General features: G+C 33.4%; 2 protein-coding genes and 1 non-coding gene across 4 annotated transcripts; 2 read left to right on the top strand and 1 right to left on the bottom strand.

Annotated features, from left to right (window-relative positions):
* Positions 1-1382: 1382 nt before the first annotated feature.
* On the top strand, positions 1383-8965 carry LOC126705455 (uncharacterized). Its single transcript, XM_050404481.1, has 12 exons — positions 1383-1872; positions 2182-2294; positions 3126-3195; positions 4048-4195; positions 4311-4448; positions 5803-5942; positions 6354-6401; positions 6854-6964; positions 7055-7236; positions 7696-7817; positions 8470-8546; positions 8641-8965. The coding sequence occupies exons 1-12, from the start codon at positions 1657-1659 to the stop codon at positions 8749-8751; spliced, it is 1476 nt and encodes a 491-aa protein (XP_050260438.1). The 5' UTR covers positions 1383-1656; the 3' UTR covers positions 8752-8965.
* Positions 8966-12100: 3135 nt separating this feature from the next.
* TRNAE-CUC (transfer RNA glutamic acid (anticodon CUC)) lies at positions 12101-12173 on the top strand. The gene has a single exon. It is a non-coding gene; the product is annotated as a tRNA-Glu (tRNA).
* Positions 12174-14410: 2237 nt separating this feature from the next.
* On the bottom strand, positions 14411-19179 carry LOC126705737 (chromatin remodeling protein SHL-like). 2 transcript variants are annotated; one of them, XM_050404911.1, is made up of 6 exons: positions 19015-19179; positions 18596-18941; positions 16535-16603; positions 15566-15701; positions 15340-15373; positions 14411-14907 (listed from the first exon to the last, which is right to left on the bottom strand). In XM_050404911.1, exons 1-5 carry the CDS (start codon positions 19085-19087, stop codon positions 15359-15361), a joined length of 639 nt encoding a protein of 212 aa, XP_050260868.1. In that variant the 5' UTR covers positions 19088-19179; the 3' UTR covers positions 14411-14907; positions 15340-15358. The 2 variants fall into 2 exon arrangements, with proteins under 2 accessions (XP_050260868.1, XP_050260867.1); XM_050404910.1 differs by lacking the exon at positions 15340-15373.
* Between the last annotated feature and the right edge of the window lie 6249 nt (positions 19180-25428).

Raw genomic sequence — 25428 nt, 5'->3', positions numbered from 1 at the left:
TAAAATAAAATAATAACCATGAAAACATTAAAATTTATGATTAATTTTTAACGTAAAATTGAATATCTTTGAAGGATTTTAATTATAATTTTTTTTTTATTCCTTGTAAGAGATGGTTGTTTTTATTAAAAAAAAAATTTTTTAAATTGCTAAGGGGTTGGACCGCACAGTTCTTGCCACCGGTTCGTGCAGTCCAACCCCGGTTTTAGGGGTTCACAGAATTGCCAAATATGCCCGGTTCTTTATGCTTAAAAAATCGGTTTTCATTCCGGTTCTCGATTCTCACAGTCCGACCTCCCGATCCGGTCCGGTTCTGAGAACTATGCCATACATCCCACCCACCATAACGCAAGCTTAACTAATTCAATATCAATATAAGGCATCATGAGAGAAATCTTTTTTAAGTAATTTGTAGTGAAAAAGTTGTATGTCTAGACGAGAAATAAGTCTTTGATTAATCATAAGGCCATTGGCCTTTTATCAGAAATTGTCAACAATCTTCCCTCTCAATTTCAAGTGTTGTCTAGGACTTTGATAACTGTCGATATTCACCTAGTTTACATGCTTAACTTATGCTCTCCCTTCTCTTATTGTTATACGTGTCACAACCCATTTTGCCATTTGTACATAACTAACTTGTGATTAAATTTATGCCTCTAGTATTGCTCGTCTTAACATACGCATTCAAATACACAAAAATTAGATACCTAAATTCAACACCAAATATGTTATCTTCCTTCAAAATCAATTCAATTCAATTTTATAACTCATTAATCAATGCAACCACGTAATTGAGTAATTTAAGATAGAGCACCTCCCCAAAGCCCAAACAACTTTGAATAATTCCAGTAACACAATCTCGACAAGTTATAACATGTGAAAAATAAAAGCAGTATTAATAAGTATGCCTTGATGTCCAGGTGAAAATAATTATCCATAGCCCATCACACACAACATCATATTAATATGATAGATTGTTTAACTATTTTTTTGGATAAATATGATAGAGCTTATAACGTCCACCTCACAATGATTGTTGTTATCATCCAATTAAAATACTAATTAATTTTTTAGTATAAATGAGTTCGAACTCTAAATTTCTTATTCATCGGACTTGACTAGTGTTTTTTTAAAATCAAGATTTTAATTGTTGATTTAAGTAGAATCCGCTCAATTATCTAATCCTTTTTTTTATAATAGAAAATTGTTTAACCTGATATTAGATAAACAAAATTCTTTTAAATATATATGCGTTTAATTAATAATTCATTCTAGAAAAATAAGTTTCAAAAAAGTTTAACAATTTTTTCTATTTTCAATAAAAAAAAATTCTAAAATGGTTTATATATCTCTCTCTCTCTCGCGTAAACAAACAGGGAAAAAGAAAAGAAAAGCAAGGTCGTTTAAATTAGTTAGAGCCAGACGTGTACATTGTCGCATAGTGTTCCCGTTTTCGCAATCAGAATTCGGAAAATACTCGCAAGACTCTTAACGTCAACCCCTCTCTCTCTCTCTCTCTCTCTCTCTCTCTTTGGAGTTTGAACTTTGACCCTCACGCACTGACTCGGATCCTCTCCTCCGATTCGCAAAAAATTCGGTGTACCGACCCGAACAATGACCCGATAATGATTCCGGATCCGCAGCAAGCTTCCTAGAATGGCGGAGCAGAGAATCGAAGAGAAGAAGATAAATAGCTCAGCAAAGGAAGAAGAAGACGAAGCCGAGAAGAAGAAGAAAGAAAAGGAAAATGTAGATCCAGAGCTCTTCAGCTGCTTGCTTCAGCCTGTGACTTCCAATTCCGATTCCGATTACATCTCCGTTCGCCGCTTCCTCCTCTTCAGCAAGGCCAATTCCGGTGTTCTTCGCCGTAGAGTAAGCTACTTCCACTTCATACATATATGTGTGTAAAATTAGGTTTTGTTAATTGGATCTGTGTTTGAATTATGGAAAATTTTGTGAATGTGTGTATGGCATTGTTGGATTTGGTAAAAAAAAAAAAAAGATTTGATTGATTTCTAATCTTTGATTTTTGCATTGCATTTCCGATTGATCGCAAAGTTCATTACCTTTTGAGCTGTGATATAGATTCGGTTTTTTCTTTTAGACTTGTACGGAAGTTAGCAGGATTTTTGAAAGTTTGTTCTAAGTAGTGGAATATATGCATTGGATTTTTTGTTGAAGGATTGGAGATGCAATGGAAAAGGTTACGTGGCGTACCGGAATTTCATAAGGCGGCCGAGGAATTGGGAGACTTTGCAGTCACCAAGCAGCCTCCAAGGCACTCCTGGAAACAGGTATCACTACTTGAATTTTCACATTGTGAATTGAGAATTTGGACTTTTTTTCTCATCTCATGAATGGGGATTTTGCCCGTTTTCTTGGGAATAGGATTATGTTATACTGTATAAGCATTATGCTTTGCTAGAATAAGAATCGGTGTTTCTGAGGCGGGATTTCTTGTATCTGATTATATCATATGTTGGATTTTGTAACATTATCATTTCTGAAGTATCTGTTTCTATTAGTATCCCTAACTAAATAATTATAATTTTTTATGAAATTTTGAATGTCTCTAATGCTTAAATTCTCAACATTACTGTAACTAGGATTGTCACTATTGTTCCCACTAAGAGTGTTTTTATCCATATCATTTTTAATCGGGTCTTCTGTTACACCAGTTTTTTCAATAGTACCAAGGCTATATATTATGAATATTATATTTGGTTTGGGGTATGAGGCAAGTTGTTAGTGTGATAGAGGATGAACGGTATTTTGGGGATTAACTAGAAGCCCGTTGAGATTAATTCTTTTTATCTTGCACTGAGAATTACTGTGAAGATAGTGTTCAAGCTCCTGTGATGAATTTAAACTTACATCTGTTGTATGACCACTAGAACTGGTGGATTCTTCTCTTTCTTCTTTTTTTCCTGTTCTTTTATTAAGTTCATTTGTTTTTTAAAACACTATTCTCCTGTCTTGTATTTACCTATCAATAAAGTCATCTATCTGATAGTCAAAACTATGAAGCATTTTTATGTCTATGAAACTTTCTAAGATGTATGCTATTTTAAATTTATGTTTCATACAATTCTGACATCAGGATCGTTTACTGGTTGATGCATCAGTGGGCGATGGATTCCACCTTCAAGTCCACTTTCCCTTTTGTATGAGGCAGAGAGCTGGAGTTCTGGCAGGGTATGTTCGGATTATGTAACTTCTTTTATGGATTGTCATTCTTTAACCTACACTTATTTTTCTTATCTTCAATAGCATTATATTGATAATTTAATGTTAAAAATCAGTAACTGGGTCATAGACTCTAGTAGATTGTGTTACTCAGCATGGTATGTTGAAGTGATGCATAAGTTGTACCTATGCTAGGAGAGAACCAGCCACAGTGGAATGCATGTGGACACGCATCTGTAAATATTTGATTATGAAATTATGATCTGATTAGTCATCTTACAAATCTATTGTATCATATTGACCCATGGAGACATGTCAATACATATTTATACAACATGGGTTATGCACATTCTAATTGAAACTTGTATGTTTACCTCCTTAGAAGGTCTCAAGTGAGTGATAAGAGTCATAAGACAAAGCTACCTTTTTTTCTTAAGAAATATAAATTCATGTATATGTATTTTATGAGAGAGCCCATTTTTTAGCTCACTGAACTGGATTCTGACTGTAGGATATGAGACCTTGAGAGTATGTTACTGCAACATTGCAGTTATTGTCTTTGATACTTAGAACCTGGTTTTTAATTGGGATTTGGGAGGAGGTTATTATCTACGACAATTAGATTGATTATAAAAGTGGTTTTTTGCTTCAATTGAAAACAGAAAGTCTTTACATAGAAAGGCAGTAACAACTGCTTACAACAGTTACAGAAACATGCTATATAATAACAAAATCTCGAACTAAACAATTGGGAGGTTCTTTGAGGAACACTTGAGACAATGCAAGAGCTGAATTCTATCTCCCTTCCTATTCTTCTTTTATGTCATTCTAATAGATAGCTTACAATATTTCTTTTTACAGGATGTGCAAAATGGCAATCTAGATTCAAGTCGCAGAACAAGTTTTAGTTCAAATGCAAGCGATACTGATCGCCCACGTCAACGAGGGACTGAACCTGCATATTCTTTTGTAGGAATGCAGTGCATCTTTGATCAGTGCAAAGCCTCTGGTAATATTTGTTTGGTGTTTTTCCCCCCCAAATAGTAACATAGACTGGTTGTGTCAGTGCCTATCATCATATAGTTGAGCTTAATAGAAAGAAATCTGATTAGCTTAATGTGCAGTTACGGTTTTGAAGTTTGGACACATGAGTTCTGATCTGCTGGCATATGGGGCGTCAGATGGAACCTTGACAGTATGCACAGTGTCAGAGCCACCTTCTGTCCTCAAGGAATTAAAAGGCCACTCCAAAGATGTCACAGGTTGGACTGACTGGTATTGCTTCTGTGGTCTTTTTCTTATATTGTATGGTGGCATATGCTTGTCTACAGGCTGATAAAATATAGATAGACAAAGACTTGAGAACCAATATAACTAGGATATTGATAAAATTAACTGAATATAGAAATGCTAGGCTCAAGCACTTTCCTTTCTTCACCAAGCAAAACTTGGGGTAGGGTTGCAAGCTGCCAAAACTTGTCATGGCAATCTTAAAATTATTGAAGTTGAAACTTATGGCCCTATGGGTATTCTCAAGGCTTTTGGGCTAAATTGGCACATTGGGCCGTTTGGTATGTGATTTTGAGCAACAATTTTCAGTTTTTAAACAACATTACACGTATTTCCATACACTTTTTCACCCACACATATTTCCAAAAAATACAAACAACGTTACCAGAACAATGTTACCAAACGAGCCCTAACTTTCCATAAGGATGGAATGGTGGGTGAGTCAGGGGTGTCCTATAGGGTGTGCGGGTCATTTACCTGAGAGAGATCTATAGGCGACATATATCCTATAGATCTATAGGCTAATAAGGCTATCCTCCACAACTGTGCACCATGTGAACCTCAAAAACAAAGGAAATAACAGAGAAATACTTTTATTGTTGGTGCCTTCAAAGATTATCACCCATGTAAAAGGAAGAGATGATCTGTGGTCCTGTGGATTACCTTTCCTTTGCACATTACGCAGACATATCCATCCCTTTTGCAGCATGCAATAAAGTTAAATTTTTTTTCTTGCCAATGTTAGGAGTTTTTATTTGCAGAGGCACAATAGCTGATTAAATTACCATGGTTAAGTATGGAATATTGAAATTTGGTCCATTAGTGTTAATCATTAAGGCCTACTAGATTACATTCCATTGATTATCTTATGATGTCATTAGATAATATTAATGACACGTTGGAGAACATAATATGAAGTGGGAAAAACTTTGGTACAATTCCTTTAGTGTTGTACTTTAGGTTTACCGATTGAATTCAACCACATGTTTTTATTGACCATTGCAGCAAAAACGATATTATCTTTTTGAAGGACAATTATATTCAGCCACGTAGTTCATTGGTCAATGCAACCACATGATTAAATTTAATTGGAGAACCTAAGACACCTAAGAAACTGTATCTAAGTTTTACTCATATGAGGTATGGGATTCTAATCCTTTTGTGAACGTGGAAAATCTATAATCCTGTACATAATTATATGTTGGGTTTGAATTATTACTGTTGATGTAGGACTAATGGAGGTATACATGCAATGTAATAAACTGGGTACAAGTATTGCACTCATCGTTGGCATCACATCTTTCTAAAATACTAGCATTTTCTCAGATTTCGATTTCTCATCAAACAATCAGTACATTGCATCATCCTCGATGGATAAAACTGTGAGAGTATGGGAGATATCAAAAGGACTTTGCATTCGAGTAATATATGGAGTTTCTTCACAATTATGTATACGTTTTCACCCTGTAAGTATACACTAATGTCAATAATTTTGTTCGCTACAAACCATTACAACGTTTTTGTATGTTCAAAATCCTTCTTATTAGACCTAAATTTTTAAGATTTTTTTTCATTGCGTAAGCTAGCCTGGCTGATCTAAATGAAGCTGTCAGAAACCTTTTTTGAATTATTACCTGTGCTAAGCTTTCAGCTGTTTTGTTTTCAATTCTATCAAAATTTTCATTTAAGTTGTTATAGGCTTGAATTCCCCTTTGAAAATTGTTTTGTTCTTTTTAACAAATGTCAGCTTCAATATTCTTATATTTAGCTTTGGTGGCTTTGTACTATCTTGTCTTTGTATATAACTATGGTGCATATCTCAATTTCTTAACTTTTCATTAAAGGTTTTATTGACTCTTTCCTCATTTGTGATGCAGGTAAATAACAACTTCCTTTCAGTTGGCAATGCAAACAAAGAAATGACTGTAATTACTGAGTACCTTTGTTTTCACACAATTTTTATTTTTATTTTTTTAAGTTACATTGTGGACGAGCATGCATGATAGCTTCTGGATTGTTTTCTCATTGAGATTCCCCCTCTCCCCCTCCCCCCCCCCCCCCCCCTTTTTTTTTGGTTTATTTCTAGGAGAGCAAAGTATGATGCATCAAAACATTGAAATATCTTGGATGTTAATGAATATACATCTTGACAAATTTCCAAATTAGGGATACTTGTGAGCTAATATTACTGTAAGTTAATATTATCAAATGTTAAATAGTTTAACATAACTTGACACAGAATAGCAAATTCATCTTTTCATAGCCCTGCCATATCACATCCTGGCCCGGCTATTATCACATCCTACTTTCGTATCCCATTTCCATATCGCTTCATAGTTCCTGTCTGATCGGTGGCATTTCTACGCTGGTCCACCAGGTATTCAATTTCAGCACTGGGAGGATTATTAATAAAACATTCTTTGACAGTGAGGTTACCTCTATGGACCATGATCACACTGGTCAGCTCGTCTTCTGTGGGGATGGACAGGTGTGCCCTTTTCTATACATCTTGTATCTTTTTGATCCATTGCATTCATGCGTTCTTCTTTTGACATTATTATTGGGACAATACATGCAGGGATGTATTTACTCAGTTAGTATGAACTCTCACACAGGAGCATTATCCCGTTCTCATCGCCATCGAAGTAATGGCAGGCGCAAATCTCCAGTCACAACTGTGCAGTACAGAAGTTTTTCCCTGCTTGCTCGTGGCCCTGTGCTGCTGACATGTACTCAAGATGGAAGTTTGTCTTTTTTCAGGTCTGGTCATCTGATTTATGCCTTTCACTTTCAAAGCCACATTTGGTTATGGGTATTGCAATGAGATTCCCATATTGCCCTGACCCTCATTTGGGGCATGGGCCTGGAGATCTCAGTCCAGTTGATATGGGAATAGTGTTAACCAGATTTTGGGGTAAAATCATACCAAAGGGTGGACATGGTATTCTGATTCCCATACCCATGGGGATGAAAATAAAAGCAGTTCTTTTATGTTTTGATTTCACCCAAATGAAGGCATCAGAATACTAAGTCTAAATGCACCCCAAAAATCATCATTAGAATGAACAGGTTGGAATAATGGGAGGAATGGTACCTATCAAAATAATAATAATAATGGGAGGAATGGGTATCTCATCCCAAATTGAATTCCTATAAACCAAATGGGGCCTTAAGTACTTATTGTGAAGCACTGCTAATAAGGTTGGGATGTTGTTGCAGCGTTGCTTTGGAAATACAAGGTTATTTGACTCTTCGATGCTCGCTTAAGTTAACTCCACGAATACATAGCATTCGAGCTTCCTTCTGTCCCCTGCTTTCCCTTGAAAAGGGAGAATACATAGGTTCGTATGTCAAGATCTTACTAGTTTTTACTTTTATGGTTTGAAGGGCCTTCCCAAAATGCTGAGTTTCTAAATGTGTGACATCACTAAAGAGGAAATAATTTTTTGCTGCTGTCTCCTCAGGCATTATAAACTCTCTCTCTCTCTCTCTCTTTGGGATAGTGGGGTGTTTGGTTCTCTCAAATTTACATGCTTCTCGTCTGCGTCATGATTTGAATCTAGATTTTTTTTCTCAACCTACTTCACCTAATGCCAACTGTGCTGGAACTTGATGGTACAATATCATAGACAGTGTTACTGAATTTTGAGGACAGCTTTATTTGACAACAGCTTCTAAACTTGTACTGAAATTAAATGCCTAGTCTTTATGAAACACATTTAAAAGTAAACATTCATGTAAAACGTTTGTACTTCTGATTACATTTTAGCATGGTAAATTGAAGAGGGATTGAGAAATGTCATAAGTAATTTTTGGAAGTTTGTTGGTATCATCATGATGTTGAAACTCCAAAGCTATTGAAGGGTGATAAGAAATCATGAAACTGAGATTTTCTTTAGATTTGGATGCTTAACTTCAATCAATATGTGTTTCACATGATCATAGAGATGTGTCTGTTCTTTGCTGATGATTTGATTTTGTTGTGACATGAAGTTTCTGGTAGTGAGGATTCAAATGTCTACTTCTACGATTTAACTCGGCCGAAGCATACATGTGTAAACAAGCTACAGGTCAATCTTATTTGCAATTAATTTTTAATGGCCAATTATAATTATCAATCAGCTTTCAATGCTTTCAACCTCACCCAACCTATTGTCACTGCAGGGTCATCGTTTTCCAGTTATAGGTGTTGCTTGGAACCATGGAGAGAACTTATTGGCTTCATCTGATTTTTATGGCATTGTTATTGTATGGAAGAGATCAAAGACAACTTAAAATAAACACACATTATACAGGGATAGAAGTTTCAAAACACACACAAAAGGCTGGAGCAGAACAGAAGCTTTGTTTGATTATTTTTCTGCTTTTGTGAAATTTGTATTGTATTGTATTGTTAATTGTAGCAGTAAGAATAGGAAACCGATTCATTTAAACCCATTTGCATTGTTCAATTTCCCTATTGAATATAATCTTCTTTATTTTTGCTAAATATTAAATATAATCTAATACTAAATATTTTATAGTCAGAATATCATAGCAAATTAATGTATGGTTTTCTCACACAACTTTCTACTTAGATTAGTGTTTTGCGAAGGCAAAACTACACTACCTGAAGTTTACTTTGTATGTACAATTGATCTCTCAAATTTCAATTGAATAATTTTTAAAGGTGTGGATAATGTCATGAGACCCAATTTTAAAGTTACATTTGCGATTTTCCATACTTGCAGGTCTCGCGAACAGTGCATGGGACCTAGGGAAAAACGTAAACGCTTGTTGCGTTTGCTATCCAAACTCACACTAAGTGTGTGTTTGGCAAAAATTATTTTTTCCAATTTATTTTACTATTCAGTTTATTTTTGTTATTATATATGAGTCTCACTGCATTTTTTAGTACTATTCATGGATCTTATTGTATTATTTCAGCTAATTTTTACCTTTATCTACAGTACTTTCAGCAAAAAGTTTTCAATTTTAACAAAATAAGCGGAATCCAAACAAATTGTAAATATTTCTATTAACTTCCGTTAGCAGTATTACTTACGTGACTAACGGAATAATAACCTATCATTTTATTAATGACGTGACATTTCTTTTTATTTAAAATTACCGAATGAAATTACATGTAAGAAAGGGAGAGAGTGATTGAACAAACTCAAGCCCTAGCTGCTGCCTGCCCTTCGCTGGAGATTGTGGCCCCTTTCTTCTTAGACATCCACCGCTGTCATTGTTAATCTGCCAATCGTGGCATATTTCTTCTTTGATCTTTTTATTCTTATGCTTCCAAACGTCCAGTGGCTGCATCTCTGATAATATAGTAAGTGCTCTCTAAAATGTCTTTCACGCAATTTATTTCTTTTTCTTTTTTTTTTCCCTTTGAATTTTTTTTTTTTTTTTTTGATAAAATTCCCTTGAATAGTTAGTTGACTGAGATGGAATATATGCTGCCTGACAGCCTGACTATAAGCTTTAAGCCTTTGCCAGAAGAGTCTCAGAAAGTATTTGATTTATCACGTTTAGGCTTAATCAAACCTTCTTCTCAAAAAAAAGGCTTCATCTAACCTCTTCTTCAGCAGAGGGCAGAGGCATCGCCGGCGGCAACTAGGGCTTAGGTTTGTTCAATCTCTCTCTCTCTCTCTCTCTCTCTCTCTCTCTCTCTCTCTCTCTCTCTCTCTCTCTCTCTCTCTCTCTCTCTCTCGTGGGTTTGTGAATCTGATTGCAAATGAGTTTTAATTTGGTACCGAGTTAGGACTTAGGATTAAAATTTGAATTGAAATGGGTCAGATTGTTTGTAAATTCATTTTGTAATTTTTTAATTAAAAAAATGTCAAGTCATTAAAAAAAATGACAAATCCTTATTCTGTTAGACATGTAAGTAACACTACTAACGGAGAACTTATATTACTTATTCTGAAAATTTAAGGGATCAATTGTGCTCACTTGAAACTTAAGAAATCAATTGCGCACACAAAGTAAACTTGAAGGGCTAACATTGTAGTTTCGTTTTTTGCAAAACCACAGTTGGATTACATGTTATCTAAATGTTGATCATATGTTAATTTCACACCATTTATTGCTATCTTTTCCAACTCATTATTTCATCAATGTGTATTATATGAACAAGTTACATGACTCATTAAAAATATTATATAACTAAAACTAAGTTGGATTACATGTTATCTAAGTGTTGATCATATGGTAATTTCCCACCATTTATTGCTATCTTTTCTAACTCATTATTTCATCAATGTGTATTATATGAACAAGTCACATGACTCATTAAAAATATTATATAACTAAAACTATACATTGATAGCGTCTTTAATCACCACTTAATAAATTACAGTAAGATAATTCTAAATATATTTTGAACCAAACTTTTTCCTTTATAAAAAATTAAATATTCACTTTGTTTGTCCCAAGGGTGGCTTCATTCCTACGGCAACTAAAGTCAGCTTCCACTACAATTTCAAAGAACATGCGACTGCAATAAGTTGTTAATATGATTCTATTGTCCTTCTAGGAAACGATCATCACTATAAAATAAAAATTAAACAGATTTTAAGTAATATCAATAATATGAAAGTGATTTCAAGGAAGATAATAATAATAATAATAAAGGTAAATTTTAGTTCACTACCGTGAGGTTTTGGCTAATGTCAGATACATCCAAGACAATTGAAAAATAACCAAATTGGTCCTTAAATAGTAAATACAAACGAGTAATGCTGTTTATACCTTCTACCTAAAATAAATTTATACTATAGTTTTTCATTTCTAAGATTGCACATTTTCATCATTTCTTGTTTTTCCTAATGCCAATAAGTGCTCTATAAACCAAAAGAAATATTAACCCAGTTTTAGTCTAAGCAAAGAGACATAGCCTTCACTAATAAAAATATTTCAGATTAAGCAAAGAAAAAGAAGGCTTCTGTGAAAGTCTTGACAAAGAGGCACAGATTAGGTTTTTTTTTTTTTTTTTATGTACAAAGTTCTTGATATTACAATATAGCTAAAATATCTAGTGATTGAAGCATTATTAATTACTTGAAAAATAGTTGATTTAGTTTTTGTTGATAATTTTAATATGTTCTAGTTTCTTTTGTAGGTTGCGGTTTAAACCTTACACTTAATGTCTATTATGAACTTAATAGAAATGAGAATATAAATTTAACCTTGCTTTTTTTTTAATACTTGTTACTTCTTAAGTTTGTGATAGAAGTATTTTTTGTTGTTTATGTTATCATAGGAATGTGGAAGTGGAACATCTTATGCATAACATTATTTAACCGCTTGACATGGTTGTATTGTCTCTTTCTACTGTTAGACAAAGTCATGAATTATACTATCTATATGTACTTCTTAAATTTGTGAAAGAAGTGTTTTCTGTTGTTTATGTTTTCATCATAGAAATGTGAAAGTGGATTATCTTATGCATAACATTATTTAACTGTTTGACATGGATGTGTTGTCACTTTCTACTGTTAGAAAAAGTCATGAATTACTCTATTGGAAAACCATTTTACTAGGGAGAGAAGAGAGAATAAAGAATGGTTTTAAGAATAATCGCTGAAGTTGAAGATTAAATTGATATTAACTATGACATTGGTAAGAAGAGCAACAATCCGTTGTAGTCTAGTTGGTTAGGATACTCGGCTCTCACCCGAGAGACCCGGGTTCAAGTCCCGGCAACGGAATACTTTTTAAATAAAACATACTATTTTAATTTTCAACGGTTAAATGGCTGGGCTAGGTCCATCATGTATATAGGCCCAAAAAAGCCCTTGCATTTTTCTACTTCATTTTATGGATTGAAAGGACTTCCAAGTGGTCATTCACCTTTTCTTTTTTACTTTTTTTTTTTTAATCTCTTTTTCAGACAAAGAGATGAAATGGAAACCTATACCGTTCGAGTTTTGTATGGATGCCATTTCCACCATTATCTTTCCAAAAGTGGAAAAAGGGATCCTTTTCCTCTCCTATCCAATTGAGTAATAGCACAGCTGTAGTGCACACATAATGCATAGTGCACATATTTTTGTGTTTCCCTAGAGGTTGCTGATGATTGTTACTTATTCTAATTCCCTTGGGAAAATGATGAATTTATATTGGCGGTCCCGTAGGGTTTTAAGGCTATGAATAAAAATGGAATTGAATATGAATAAGAGGTTGCTGATGATTGTTACTAATTCTAATTCCCTTGGAAAAATGATGAATTTACATTGGCGGTCCCGTAGGGTTTTAAGGCTATGAATAAAAATGGAATTGAACATGAATAAGTGACACGACATGAGTAATGTCACTGGTATATTCTAGCAATTAGGATAAATGTCATACCAGAGGACTTTCTAACCCTTGGGAAAAATGATGAACTTATATATTGGGAATTCCCTAAGGGTGTATTTGTTTGGAAGTGAAATAGGGTAGATGGAAAACTTTGAAAAAAAATATGGGAATGAAAACTTTTTTGAAGTATGTTTGGTTGGGTTGAGAGGAAGGGAAATATATGATGGGACGTGGGTGTTTTCTCCCAAGGCTCACCAAAAAGTTTTCTTTCCAAAATGAAGAGAAAACTGAAGGGAGAAAATGAGACTGCTTAATGGACAAATATGCCCATGTGCAAGTCGTCCAATTCCTTTCCTCTTTTTTTTTTTTTTTTTTTTTTTTTTTTTGTGCTTTCGTGGACAGTTGTTTCTTCCTTTTTTTTTCTTTTTCTTTTTCTTTTTCTTTTTTTTTTTTTCTTTTCCTTTCTTAGACGTTGCCTTTTTTTTCTTTTTCTTTTTTTTTTTCTTTTTTTGATTTCCTAGGCTGTAGGTGTGATAGTTGTTTTGTTTTTCTTCTTTTCATCTTTTCTTCTTTTTTTTTTTTTTTGTTTAACTAGATGACTTTTTTTTTTACATGATTTTTATTTTTTAATAAATTGGGTGATTTTTTTTTTTTGTTATTTGTCACTTTTTTGTTTTAATTAGCCATCATTTTTTAACAAGAGTGTATGAGTAAATTTATACAAACTCACTTTTTCCATCTCTCCACTTTTCCACTCCCAACCAAACAAAAATGAGAGAAATTAAAATTTTTTCTATCCTTTCACTTTTCTATTCTCTTATCATTTTCTATCCTCCCATTTTTCTATCTTCAACCAAACAAACACTAAGGTTTTAAGGTTGTGGATAAAAATAAATGACAGTACATGAGTGATGTCATTAATATATTCTAACAAGGATTTTACTAATGTGTGCCCTAAGGGCACACATTAATTTCCATTTTTGGTAAAAATTTTCTCGAGAATTGAAAAAGTAATGACAGCTTTTTCAATTCCCGAAAAAATATTTCCAAAAATAGAAAACTTAATATGTATCCTAAGGGCACATATTAACCGGACCCTTCTAACAATTAGGACACATGGGTATAAGAATAAATGACAAACAATTAGGACACATGGGGATAAGAATAAATGCCAGCACATGAGTGATGTCATTAATATATTCTAACAAGGTAAGACACATGTCATACCAATTGACTTCCTTAAAGAGAGTCGGTGATTAGTTGAGAGAAATAAAGGAAGTTGAATGAGGTGGGAAAAAAAAAAGTTGAAAGGGAAATGATGTATTAGTTCTGTTGCAGCTGGTATATTCAACTTGCATCTGTGTTTTGTCTTAGTTCTGTTGTTTGCAGCCTTTTTTAATGAAAAAATTTTCATAATAATCTCAAGCATTAGATGGGTTTTTTTTTTTTTCATATTTTATGAATTATCCTAAAAATAAAGTATAATAAAGGACTACGTATTCTTCAAAAACACTCGCAGGAATATGCCAATTAGTGGCTTCGGATGTCCCATTCTGTTACAAATCTTCTTGCCCAATAGTGCTTCTCATGGACTCCCACGCATCAGAGAGAGAGAGAGAGGAAAAAAAACAAAAGGAGAGATTGATCAGAGGTTCTAAATTAACATTTCATACATTTGCAGGTTTGACCACCAAGGTCCAAGACATTATATGCCACAGTAGATACATGAAAAAACCCGTATCTATTGCTCTTAAATTAAGTTGTGAATACCCTTGACTATACACGTTCCTAAGCACAAGCAACTTGAGAGAGAGAGAGAGAGAGAGAGAGAGAGAGAGAGATTATGTTACATGATTAAGGACAACCAAACATATCCTCGACCTTCTAAGTAAAAGGGGGAATCATCCTCTAACCAAATAGATATGACCACAGTTTTTTTTTTTTTTTTTTTTTTTTTCTTTTTGAAAAGACGACCACAGGTTTTTTTAAACCCCTCTCACCCGCAAATACTGTGTTGCAGATACAGCCTCCGTATTTGCTTGAAGCTACACATTTGACTACAAGAGAAAGAAGCTCCAGTTCCTTCTTTATAATTCTACCATATGTTTATACACAATGTCACCTCCGACGCCGTTTTGTTTCCACCTGAAAACATCATAATCACAAATCAACATTGATGACATGTTCCCCTACAGGGCAATAATATTGTTACTCAACACTAGCTTCCAACTACTTAAAAACATGACATGTTTAGAGAGAGAAGTATTTCGTTTCTTTTTTTTCTTTTTTTGGAGAGGGGGGGTGAAGAAGTATTTCATTCATGGGATACATACATCCTTCCTCTCACAACATGAGGATCCTACACAGTTGTGAGGTCCACACACTGATTAAAGAGGGAAGATGCAAACATCTGATATATGAGCTCTTTTTTGTAGGAGGGGTGGGGGGGATTTATATTCCCAACAGGCAAACACCATCATGTTTAACTGCCATTAACATGCATTGAGGACCCTCCCCTTAAATTCTGAGCTTTATATTCATATAGAGTAACCCAAAATTAAAGAAGGTAATAATTACCCTTGAATCGAAGCATCCTTCATACCATGCCTATCTACAATATTCCTCAGTGTCAGTTAAATGTCTTCAAAAAAATAATTTGTGTAGAACCATTGAAATCAATAGATAGATGAACATATTCAATAACATCTCATCTTGGACATGCACATTTTCAGCCATAAAGCTTACAACAGAATGAAAATAAAAATGCTGTTAAAACTTAGTGAAGTTCAATGAATGGGAATACCTTTGTATCCAAATGTCTCGAAGCGGTATGAGAATTCTGCAACTTCTTCTGACCTTCAGAGGAACAATTTTCACAGTAGAAATGATCAAGTCGTTTTGCTTCCTCCGCAGACATGTTGATACAAGCAGGATGAAACCTGAATTAAAAATAGTATGCTGAAGATTGTATAGGTTCTTAAAAAAAGAAGAAGAAAGATGATAGAAAATAGATATAAATGTAAATCCTCCCAAGCTTATGCAAATAACCCTAAGCCTCAAACATAGAAGCTCTTCAAAGGAGATAGCAACAAACCTTATTGCATAAGGCATGCCTATAATGCTCAATTCAACATTGCATTTCCGAAAATTAAAATTAGGCCTTTTTTCATTTGAAGAATTTATTTGACAATCCATTTAGTCTCAACGGATAAAAGTAATGTGTTCGTACTTCACAAAAATATTCCCCTCCTAAATATCACTGGGGGATAATTGATTAATATCTACAATACTTTGTTAGAGGATATGTGAATAGCTATATGGAGTTATTCATAGCTTTATAGCATGGCAACATGGTAATTGACTACTAACACTTTGTAATCTTTCTATTGAACATCTTTCACAATTAATTTTTAACCAATAAATGAATTATTATTAACCCCATCAAAATTGCATGTGACCCACATAGAAAACCCTAAATTGGCAAACGGAGAATCACATGAAAGAAGCCAAAAATAATTGATTTTTTATACTTAAAAATATAAGTGTAGTAGAACCTTATGTTAAAAAATATATATATATATATATAAATAAAAAAATAAAAAGATATTTCAAAACAGAACCTTTTTTGACAGGTAATAAATTTTATTAAAAGGGTGCAAATATGCGTCTGAAAATATTTTGTATTATAAAAGCCATAAGAACATTATACCTCCTTTCTTTTTTTAACATGTGAAAAGTTTCAATTATATAACATCAAAAGCATTCAACCTACCAATCACTACAGCCTTCACACTGAACCATTAGGTCATCAGGGTTGTAAGGCATCTCACACTTGCAATACCTGCACAATATATAAACTAATAAACTAAAAGAACTCAAAACCAAATAAAGATTTTGAATCAACAATTCTAAAACTCAAAAAACTCATGTTGCAAATATCAGCTTATTCTTTCAAGACACAGCTCTATCATAGTGAAGATTAAAGCATGAAATTCGCTAAATAAGTAACAGTCTTAAGAGTACATACTCAATCCCAATTAATCAATACATAGCAGTTTATGATGGAGATAAAACACCCTAAGTAACATGGATTTGGGTACGAACGTGGGGACTGCAGGGACAAGTCCAAGTGTTGGGCTCATCAATTTTCCAAAACAATTCCCTCTGGTAGCCATACCTTACCCATGGCATGTCATGTCAGTAAGGGTACAACAAGGAAGAGAAGGAACCAGTAGATACAATTTATCATACTCAGCTAGCAAGTAGCATAGATATAACAGAATACAAAAAAAGTAATTCAGCAAAAGCAACTGCAATCTTGAAATTTACATTTCATTATTTGATAGGAGAGGAGGGGAAAATTTTTCATGGGAATCATTAGCTGAAAGAAGAAAACTACCTAATTTAAATTTTTTTTTTAAATAATAAAAAGTACCAACTAAAAGCACAATCAAGTAAAGAATTTTTTTTCTTTTTAAAAAAAAAGGAATAACAAGTAATTTACATACACCAACTGAAAATAATTAAATTTCCAGTTCACTAAACCACCAAATTCACATGAAACTAGCATTTTTAGTGGGAAGTACTATATGCACCACTAATATTTTTCAACATCATGCATCGTTTAGAGATGCCAAGAGACAACTACAAGTAAATTTATGCATTCAAAAGCTGATTATTGAAATAACAATTTTCTTTAGTCAATGGTACATAAAATCAGTCTTTAACCTACCTAAGTAACCTAACATATCAAACACAAATGCGTTTCTTACTCGTTTGCCCTGGGACCATCCTCTGGTAAGATAATGAAATTAGCATATGGACATGACAGGAAAGGTGGAATTTTTTGGACATATCTTAGCTTTGGGATCTTAAAAGCAAAGAATCTACTCAAAAGAAAACAAAACATCCTTATTTGGAGTTTTAAGTGTAAGGTAGATGGAGGACAAAAATCAATTAAATTATACTCTTGGTCCCTACTACTCCTGGTCTTCTACTGTTCTACATCTGCTAAATAACAGAGTCAGACACGGTGCACGTTTCATATTGTTCCCACAGCCCCACTATCAAAACTTTCTAACCCAACTTCATTTTGCTTCCTCAGCTAAAGGCAGATAATGTAGATTAGATTTAATTAAACACAATCCAAGTAATCCAATAGCTTAAGCCATACCGCCATTTGGCTTCCAAGAAAAAAATTGACAAAAAGAAACACAATACAGATATTTGGACCCAAATTCAACCATGGTGATGTTTTTGTTTCTAATTGCATTATAAATACATCAGAAATTAAACTCCAATCAAATACTTGCATTCACTTAAATTCAAATTTGCCCCAAACAAGAGAATAGATAATCAATTTGCATACTTTTTTTTTTCTTTTAGAACCAAGTCAATCTTTCTAAAGAATAGCTTGCAAAACCTATAGGCAACTGACCCCACTCGCTAGAACGAGTTGCCAGGTAATCCGGGGCATTCAACCGTGACAGGCGAGTTTATGCTCATGCCCAGGAGCATGATTCTAGATTTGCATGCTTATTCAACTCATTTCTAACTGTTCAATTCAATTGCCTAACCACTTTTATCCCAATTCACTTAACAAACAAACAAACAAAAATAAAAGCAAAAGAAAAACCAAACAAAACAACAAATTAGAGAGTTAATTAACAAAATATTGGCCATTCACTTAAAAAACACACACAAACAAACAAAAACAAGAGCAAAACAAAGTTAATTAGCAAAATACACAGCTAAAAGCAAAGCAAACACAAACAGTAACAAACAAAATTCAAAAAAGCAATTGTTTTAAAGAAATTCGAAAAGGCTTACATACACGGCGACACGGTCAGGATTGAAAGCACCAGTAGAAGAATTGTACTCGAAACGACAGAAGAAGTCGTCGTTTCCAACGGCGTCAAGCTTCGTGTAGCTCTTGAAGCTATGCACCGTGCACTTCCCTTCAATCGTGTCGGCGCTCTGCAAATCGTAGTGGTCCGATAGAAACACCTCCTTCGATCCATGGAACTGTCTCCGGCCACCGATCGACTCCTCCGGCCGGTAATACCACCTCACGTGAACCTTCACGTTGGTTCCGCGACCGTCCGCTTCGATCCGCTCGATCTTCGCCACGTACGATGGCTTCGCTGGATCCGACGGCCGCATCAGCACGCAGTCTCCGGCTGTGAAAACAAAAAATTAAAAAAAAAAATTTGGTTTTAAAGATGTGTTTGTTTCTCGGGAAAATTTTGTTACCTTTGACGGTTTTGTTGATGTGTTTGACTGTGTAAGAGTCAAGGGTTCGTCTCGGAGCTTTTGGTTTTGCCATTGGAGTGCTTTTTGTTTGTCTGAGTGAGAGAGAGAGAAAAGATATTGAGAGAATTTTGAGCGAGAAAAACCAGGAAAAAAATATTATTATTATAAATAACGATTTTTTGTACTATTTTATTTCTTTTGAGGAGGGGCTTGATTCAGTGCTTCGCAGAGTACAAAGTGGGGTTGATGCGAGTGTGACACTATTCATTTGCATTTAGTTTTTTTATTCTCTCTTTAGTCTTTAGCATCAGCATTGGGGCTTCTATATGCCAAATGTTAGGAACATTTGGCATTTAAGCCCCAAAACTACTCAACAATGGGAAGGCCATATGCCATATGCCAATTCCAAATTTGGGATTTAGCTACAGTACCATCTCAAATGTAAGATGGTACTGTAGCTGAATGTTATAAAAAAAAATAATTTTTTAATACTCTCATTTCTCTCTCCTCTCTCATTTATCCCGGTAAATTTCTCTCTCCTCTCTCATTTTTTCTGTTTCTTTTCTCTCTCTTTCTTCCTGCTCTCTCTTCTTCAACGGAATGGAGGCAATGGCGTGGAGGCTTGATCAGAAAAGCTGTGGTGGAGGCGTGGAGGTCGTGGGTTTCCGGCGTGAGGGTCGAATTTGGGTGGCAATTGGGTGGCGTTTGGGTGGTGTTTGGCGTTTGGCGTTTGGGTCGAAGATGATGATGATGATGACGGGTTTGGGATGAATTCAGACGGCGACGGGCGACCCTCTCTCTCTCGCCATTGCTGCCGGTGAGAACAGATGGGTTTGGGTTTGGGTTTTGCGAGAACAAATGGGTTTGATTTTTGATTTTGGATTTTGATTTTGATTTAGGATTTTGATTTTGGTTTTGATTTTGATTTGGTTGGATTTGGCTGTGCTGTGTTGCCATTGGATTGAGTTTTTTTTTTTTTTTTTTTTTTTTTTTTTTTGGTTCAGCTACTGGGTTTGTGGTTATGGCTAGTGGGCCGACGGTGGAGGTGGTGGAAGTAGTTGTGGCTGGTGGGTCGACGGTGGGGTGGGTGTCTATGGCTCCGTCGGAATGGGTTTTGGGTCAGTGGGTGGCAGGGTGGGTTTGCTGCCCAGGTTTTTTTTTTTTTTTTGTTTTTGGGTGTTGACGGTAAATTATGAGTTGATGCTGGTGGTGGCAATGGCGGTGTCAGGTGTCTCATGAGTCGGTGGTGGTGATTGTGGTTGTTGAACAGAAATAAAGAGAGAGAAATAATAAATAATGTGTTTTATTGTAAATGATGGTAATTGTGGGATATATTATTTTATTGTATAAAAATATTATTTTAATGAGTAGAATAGGAAAATAAAAGTTGGGATGTTGGCTATGTTGAAAAATGGTATGGTATAAGTAATAAAGTAGTTTTTTGGGATGGTAAAATAAGATAGGATTTGAGATCCGGATGTGGATGCTTAAGGACAAATATGGTAAAGGATAGTTGTTATATGTGAAAAAAGATAAATAATTATAAAAAATAAGAAAATAGATATTTTAATCAAATGTAGTTTAAAATAGATAATTTAATGTGAGGTATTTTGCAAAGTAAGTAAGTAAAATAGGAAAAAAAAAAAAAGTTCTTTTCAAGGGGCAGCTCCACTTGGAGTCTAGAGGCTCTAATGAACCCCCTAATTGGCCTGAAAAAATAATTTTTTTTTGTTTTGATCTCCTAAAATAAAATTTTGAACACCTTGATTGTATATTTTTTAAGTGCAATTAAAATAAATTTGAATACGATTCTCTTAACAATATCTTAGCTTTTTTTTAACACAAAAAAGTCTAATAACAAACCAATCTTATCTAAAATATGAAGAAAAAAAATTAGAAAAGTGTTACGTTCATAATATTTTCATAACATTTTCACTACAAATTATAGATGATTAGTTATTATTGGTTATAATTTGAATCTATCATTAAAATTACTTTTTTGCCATACCAATAACAACTTGTCACTTAAAATTTGTTATTAAAATATTGTAAAAATACTGTGAACATAGCATTTTTCAAAAAATTAATAAGCCTAGCAAAAAAAAGTAAAAATTTGTTAATCTTAAACTTTAGAAAAAGCTCATTTAGATCATAACAAATTTAAAATAAATCAATTAAATAGAAGATTAATGGATGAACGATTATTTGACTGTATACATTAGAAGAGGCATAAATCATAGGAATAATAATGAAGATATCTTGCAATGATATCAAAATATGAAACACCATAAAAGATAATAGTAAAACTTTATGTGTGTATATATATATATATATATATATATATATATTGTGATATAGACATATCCAAGTTCTCTTTTATTTTACATTTTCTATAATTTATATTTCTTACCAAACTCCTAGAAAAAAAAAATCCTAACCACTGATTTTTATGTTAAAATAAACAATAATTCTTCCACAAGTTTATGCGAATCTCGTGTTCATGTACATGGATTAAGAAAGGTGGGGTAGGGATGGTAAATAAAGGGGAAGATGGGAGGTATTTGGTGGGAGAGCCAAAGAGGGGATGGTGAGAAGCCACGTCAGTGTCGATGTGGATTTTGGGTTTATCTAACGAGATTGTATTGTATGGTATCGTAACTCTGAAAAGGCAAAGAAGCAGCATCATGTTTAATTTTTGCTAGATTCTTGTACGAACTTACCATTGTATTTCAATCCTACCATTTATGTTTTATAGAAAATATAAAAAATTACCAACAAAATTCATTATTTTTTTTCCATCATATTTTTAAAAAAAAATTCTTAAATCACTCTTCTTAGAGTATTTATTAACTTTTTTCATTTTTTTATCTAAGAATAATCAACCTATTATGTTTTTTTTGATATGGAGAGCTACCCACCCTTAATGGATGGATGAGCCATTTATCCCAAGGGCGAAGGGGCAAACTAAAACAGAATCTCCTTAAGAATAAACCAATAGAGCCACTTCTCCTACCTAGCTGATTACACTTTCGGTTCAACTACTTTAATGCCCTACTTGATTACAAACTCATACTATTGAGCTTGGTATTAACTTATTATGTGACCATTAAAGAGATCATTTGTTTAATGATTTTTCTCGCATAATATTTTTAATGAGTCATACGACTTGTCTAATTAATACACATAAATAATAATAATCTTATAAATCACCTTATAAATGGTTGCCAAGTCTTCCATGCATCCAACCCTTTTTTCATGATAGGAATGAACTAGCTCTAGATGGGATTATCAATCTAATAAGGGATGACTAATTTGGCCGATTTGTGAGTCATCTTTCTTTTCTGTTTCTTTCTGATAATTAGTGAATAGATTTATGCAGAGATTTGTGAATAGATTCATAGATTCTTTTTGATAAAACTTTGAAAAGGATAGGGGCTATAGTGAAAAGAATAATAGCCATAACCATAATAATTGTGACGTGTAAATTTTGGTTTTTAGATTGGGAGAAAATGTAATATGGTAGAGACACATATAGAGAATGATTTTCCGACAGCAAACTTTTTATTATAGTGAACGAGAAGAGATTAGAGAATAGTTGAGGTACATCGTGGCTCTCGTGAGTTTGTGTCAGCGTAAGCGTATCCAGTGGGGTTCGTTCTTGACTTTATATGCACCTGAACTTTTTAGTTTTGACTTTAAGGTAGACTCAAGTAGACTCAACTTTTTCTTTTCTTTTCTGTTTTGTTTTTTAGGAAAAACAATAGTAGATTAATAATAAAAAATAGATAATGTTAGCACATAAAGTGCCCATTAACATATTTAAATAAAATAATAGTTAAATAATAATTTAGTGAGTGTTTAGATATGATTTATTTTATTAAAAATTAAAAATAATAAAATAATAATAATAAATTACTATTTATGTTTGAAAGTACGGTTTATATGCCTAGTTACATTGTTCATGTCTCATGAACAATATAATAGACACCGGTTAAAAAAGTTGAAAACACAAATAATCTGGATGTAGACATGCAAACCAAACCGCCCCTTAGTTTTTTTAGTACTACCATACACAAAAAGTACGCAATATTGGTGATGATGTAGGTAAAAATTTTACCTACTCAACTTAGTGCACAGCCATGACTGTGCACGGTAGCTCAAAACCAAAAGAAAATAATATTTTTTATCCTCACTTCTCATTAAAATAATAATTCTTTCTTTCTTTTCTTTTTTTTCATATTTCTTTTTTTCCTCCGCCGTTTCACTCACTCTCTCTTTCTCAAAAACAAAACTCTCACCTCTCACTCAATCTCTCGCCCATTATCCTCCTCATCAAACTCTCACCTTCGATTCATCCATCATCCTCACTGCTTCGGCCGGCATGAAGCTTGGTTTCTCAATTTTCCTTTTTTTTTCTTTTTCCTTATTTCTTTCAGTGATTGAAAAGAGATAGCGAACTGAGCGAGAGACAGTGAAAGAACTTTTACAAAATGAAGACTATAGACTCACTTGTTTCTACCCACTAAAATTGCTGTGGAGTAAGCTTGTAAACTGAAGGAAAGAGAAAGAAGAATGGTGCGAACTGCGAAGAAGGAAACAAATAACTGAAGAAGAAGAATGAAAAAGGAGGGAAGAAGTATATTATATTATTATGGAGTGGAGAATTTTTTTAAGGTTTGGACGGTGAAGCATTATATTTTAAAAGTGGGATGAGATGAGACATGAGAGTGACGGTTGGCAGGTGAATTAAGAGAAAAATAAAAGAAAAGAAAAAAATTTTAAAATTTTTGTTGAGTTAATATTTTATATAATAAATGCTACCTTTACAATGTTTTACAATAATTTCATAATAAGTTTAGCTGTTGTTATTAGAAATTGTTTTAGGCCAAAAAAAAAAAATTTGTATATGTATATACATATATAATTTGGGATTAAAAAAATTATTGTTACATTAGACGATTATCTACAATTATGTGGCGGTGGTGGTTGCGGAGGCAGGGGTTAGGGCAGTTATGGTTGCGATGGTTGTGATTGTTGTTTATTGTAGTAGATATATTATTTTATTGTGTTGTTTATATTATTTTATTGTGTTGAAAGTTAAAATAAAACTACTGATATTGAATGTTTTGTAAAGTAAAAAGGTAAAATAATAAATAAAGTAGTTTTTTATAGTGTCAAATAACTAAAATTATGGCTCCACCAATGTGGATGCTCTTATGGGGTTCATTTAATAAAAAATTAGTATAAATTGATAAGGTGACTGAAAATATTACTAAAATAATAAGTGAAATTCAAAAAATTAGTTTTATTGTCTCCACACCCTATAAAATTGGTCAAAATTTTGACATAAAATGAAATAATTTGACATAAAGCTATATCTTATATTCAGCTTATTGATTTGTCATGTGACCTAATGTTTGTTTAGGAAAACTTATAATTCAACTTATTGCTTATTTTTATTATTATCTGTGGGTTCCAAGTGAGTCACTTACCTATTTTATTTCATTTTTGCTTATTTTTCCTACTATTTGCGGGTTTCACATAAATAATTTAGCAAAAAAAAAATAAATAAATAACAAAAAGTTAGATAAATTGTTCCCAAACCAACACTTATTGCTCAATTGGATCCGACTTATTGGCGTTTGGCGCTTAGCACTTGGGCATTTGGCGCTTAGCACTTGTGCGTTTTCTCTTTTTCCTTTTTTTTCAAGCCGCAACTTTTGACTATTCTCCCATGAACAGTGCACGGGTGCACTATTCATGACTCCCATAAACTTCACTTTTCAACCACTTTTTTATTAAAAATGGGTCCCATAGGTACTATTCACACATTTAAAAATTATTTTGCTATAGTGTTTTCAGTTTTCAATTTTCAGTTTTTAGTTTTCAGCAAAAATAAATTATATCCAAACGAACCCTTAGAGTCTGTTTGGATAGAACTTATTTTGCTGAAACTAAAAACACTATAGCAAAATAATTTTTAAATGTGTGAATAGTACCGTGAGACCCATTTTTAATGAAAAAGTTGTTGAAAAATGGAATTTGTGGGTCCGTGAACAGTGCACGGATGCACTGTTCACTGTGGAAAAGTCAACAAAATTGGCTCAAAAAAAAAAAAAGCTGCTGAAAACGCAAACGTAAAACGCAAAAGTTGAATCCAAACCCAACCTTAGTGTCGGTTCTTGTAAGGAAATAATCCATGGTTCTTTTTAATAAAAAAAATAACTAACATTTAACAATCTAACTAAGAGTCTTGTAATTCAACTTGTTAACACTTTATGATGTTTCCAATTGAAACATCGGGATTAAATTCCGTGTCTCCCGATTATCGAATTTTATAAATAATAATAATAATAATAATAATAATAAGAGCAATCTAACTAGACTTTTTACCGTAATTCTACCCAAAAAAAA

Source organism: Quercus robur, chromosome 11 (genome assembly GCF_932294415.1).
Source record: "Quercus robur chromosome 11, dhQueRobu3.1, whole genome shotgun sequence".
NCBI lineage: Eukaryota > Viridiplantae > Streptophyta > Magnoliopsida > Fagales > Fagaceae > Quercus > Quercus robur.
The sequence above is the reverse complement of the archived record's forward strand: the minus strand, read 5'-3'. Positions and strand labels throughout refer to the sequence as shown.

Excerpts from the sequence above, each read along its gene's own strand:
- LOC126705455 (XM_050404481.1), top strand. The coding sequence starts at position 1,657 with ATGGCGGAGCAGAGAATCGAAGAGAAGAAGATAAATAGCTCAGCAAAG. Across the intron at positions 2,295-3,125 it reads CAAGGCACTCCTGGAAACAG|TGGGCGATGGATTCCACCTT; the intron begins GTATCACTACTT and ends TTGATGCATCAG. Across the intron at positions 7,237-7,695 it reads GGAAGTTTGTCTTTTTTCAG|CGTTGCTTTGGAAATACAAG; the intron begins GTCTGGTCATCT and ends ATGTTGTTGCAG.
- LOC126705737 (XM_050404910.1), bottom strand. The coding sequence starts at position 19,087 with ATGGCAAAACCAAAAGCTCCGAGACGAACCCTTGACTCTTACACAGTC. Across the intron at positions 15,702-16,534 it reads TGTGAAGGCTGTAGTGATTG|GTTTCATCCTGCTTGTATCA; the intron begins GTAGGTTGAATG and ends TTTTTAATTCAG. Across the intron at positions 14,908-15,565 it reads CGAGACATTTGGATACAAAG|GTGGAAACAAAACGGCGTCG; the intron begins GTATTCCCATTC and ends TGATGTTTTCAG.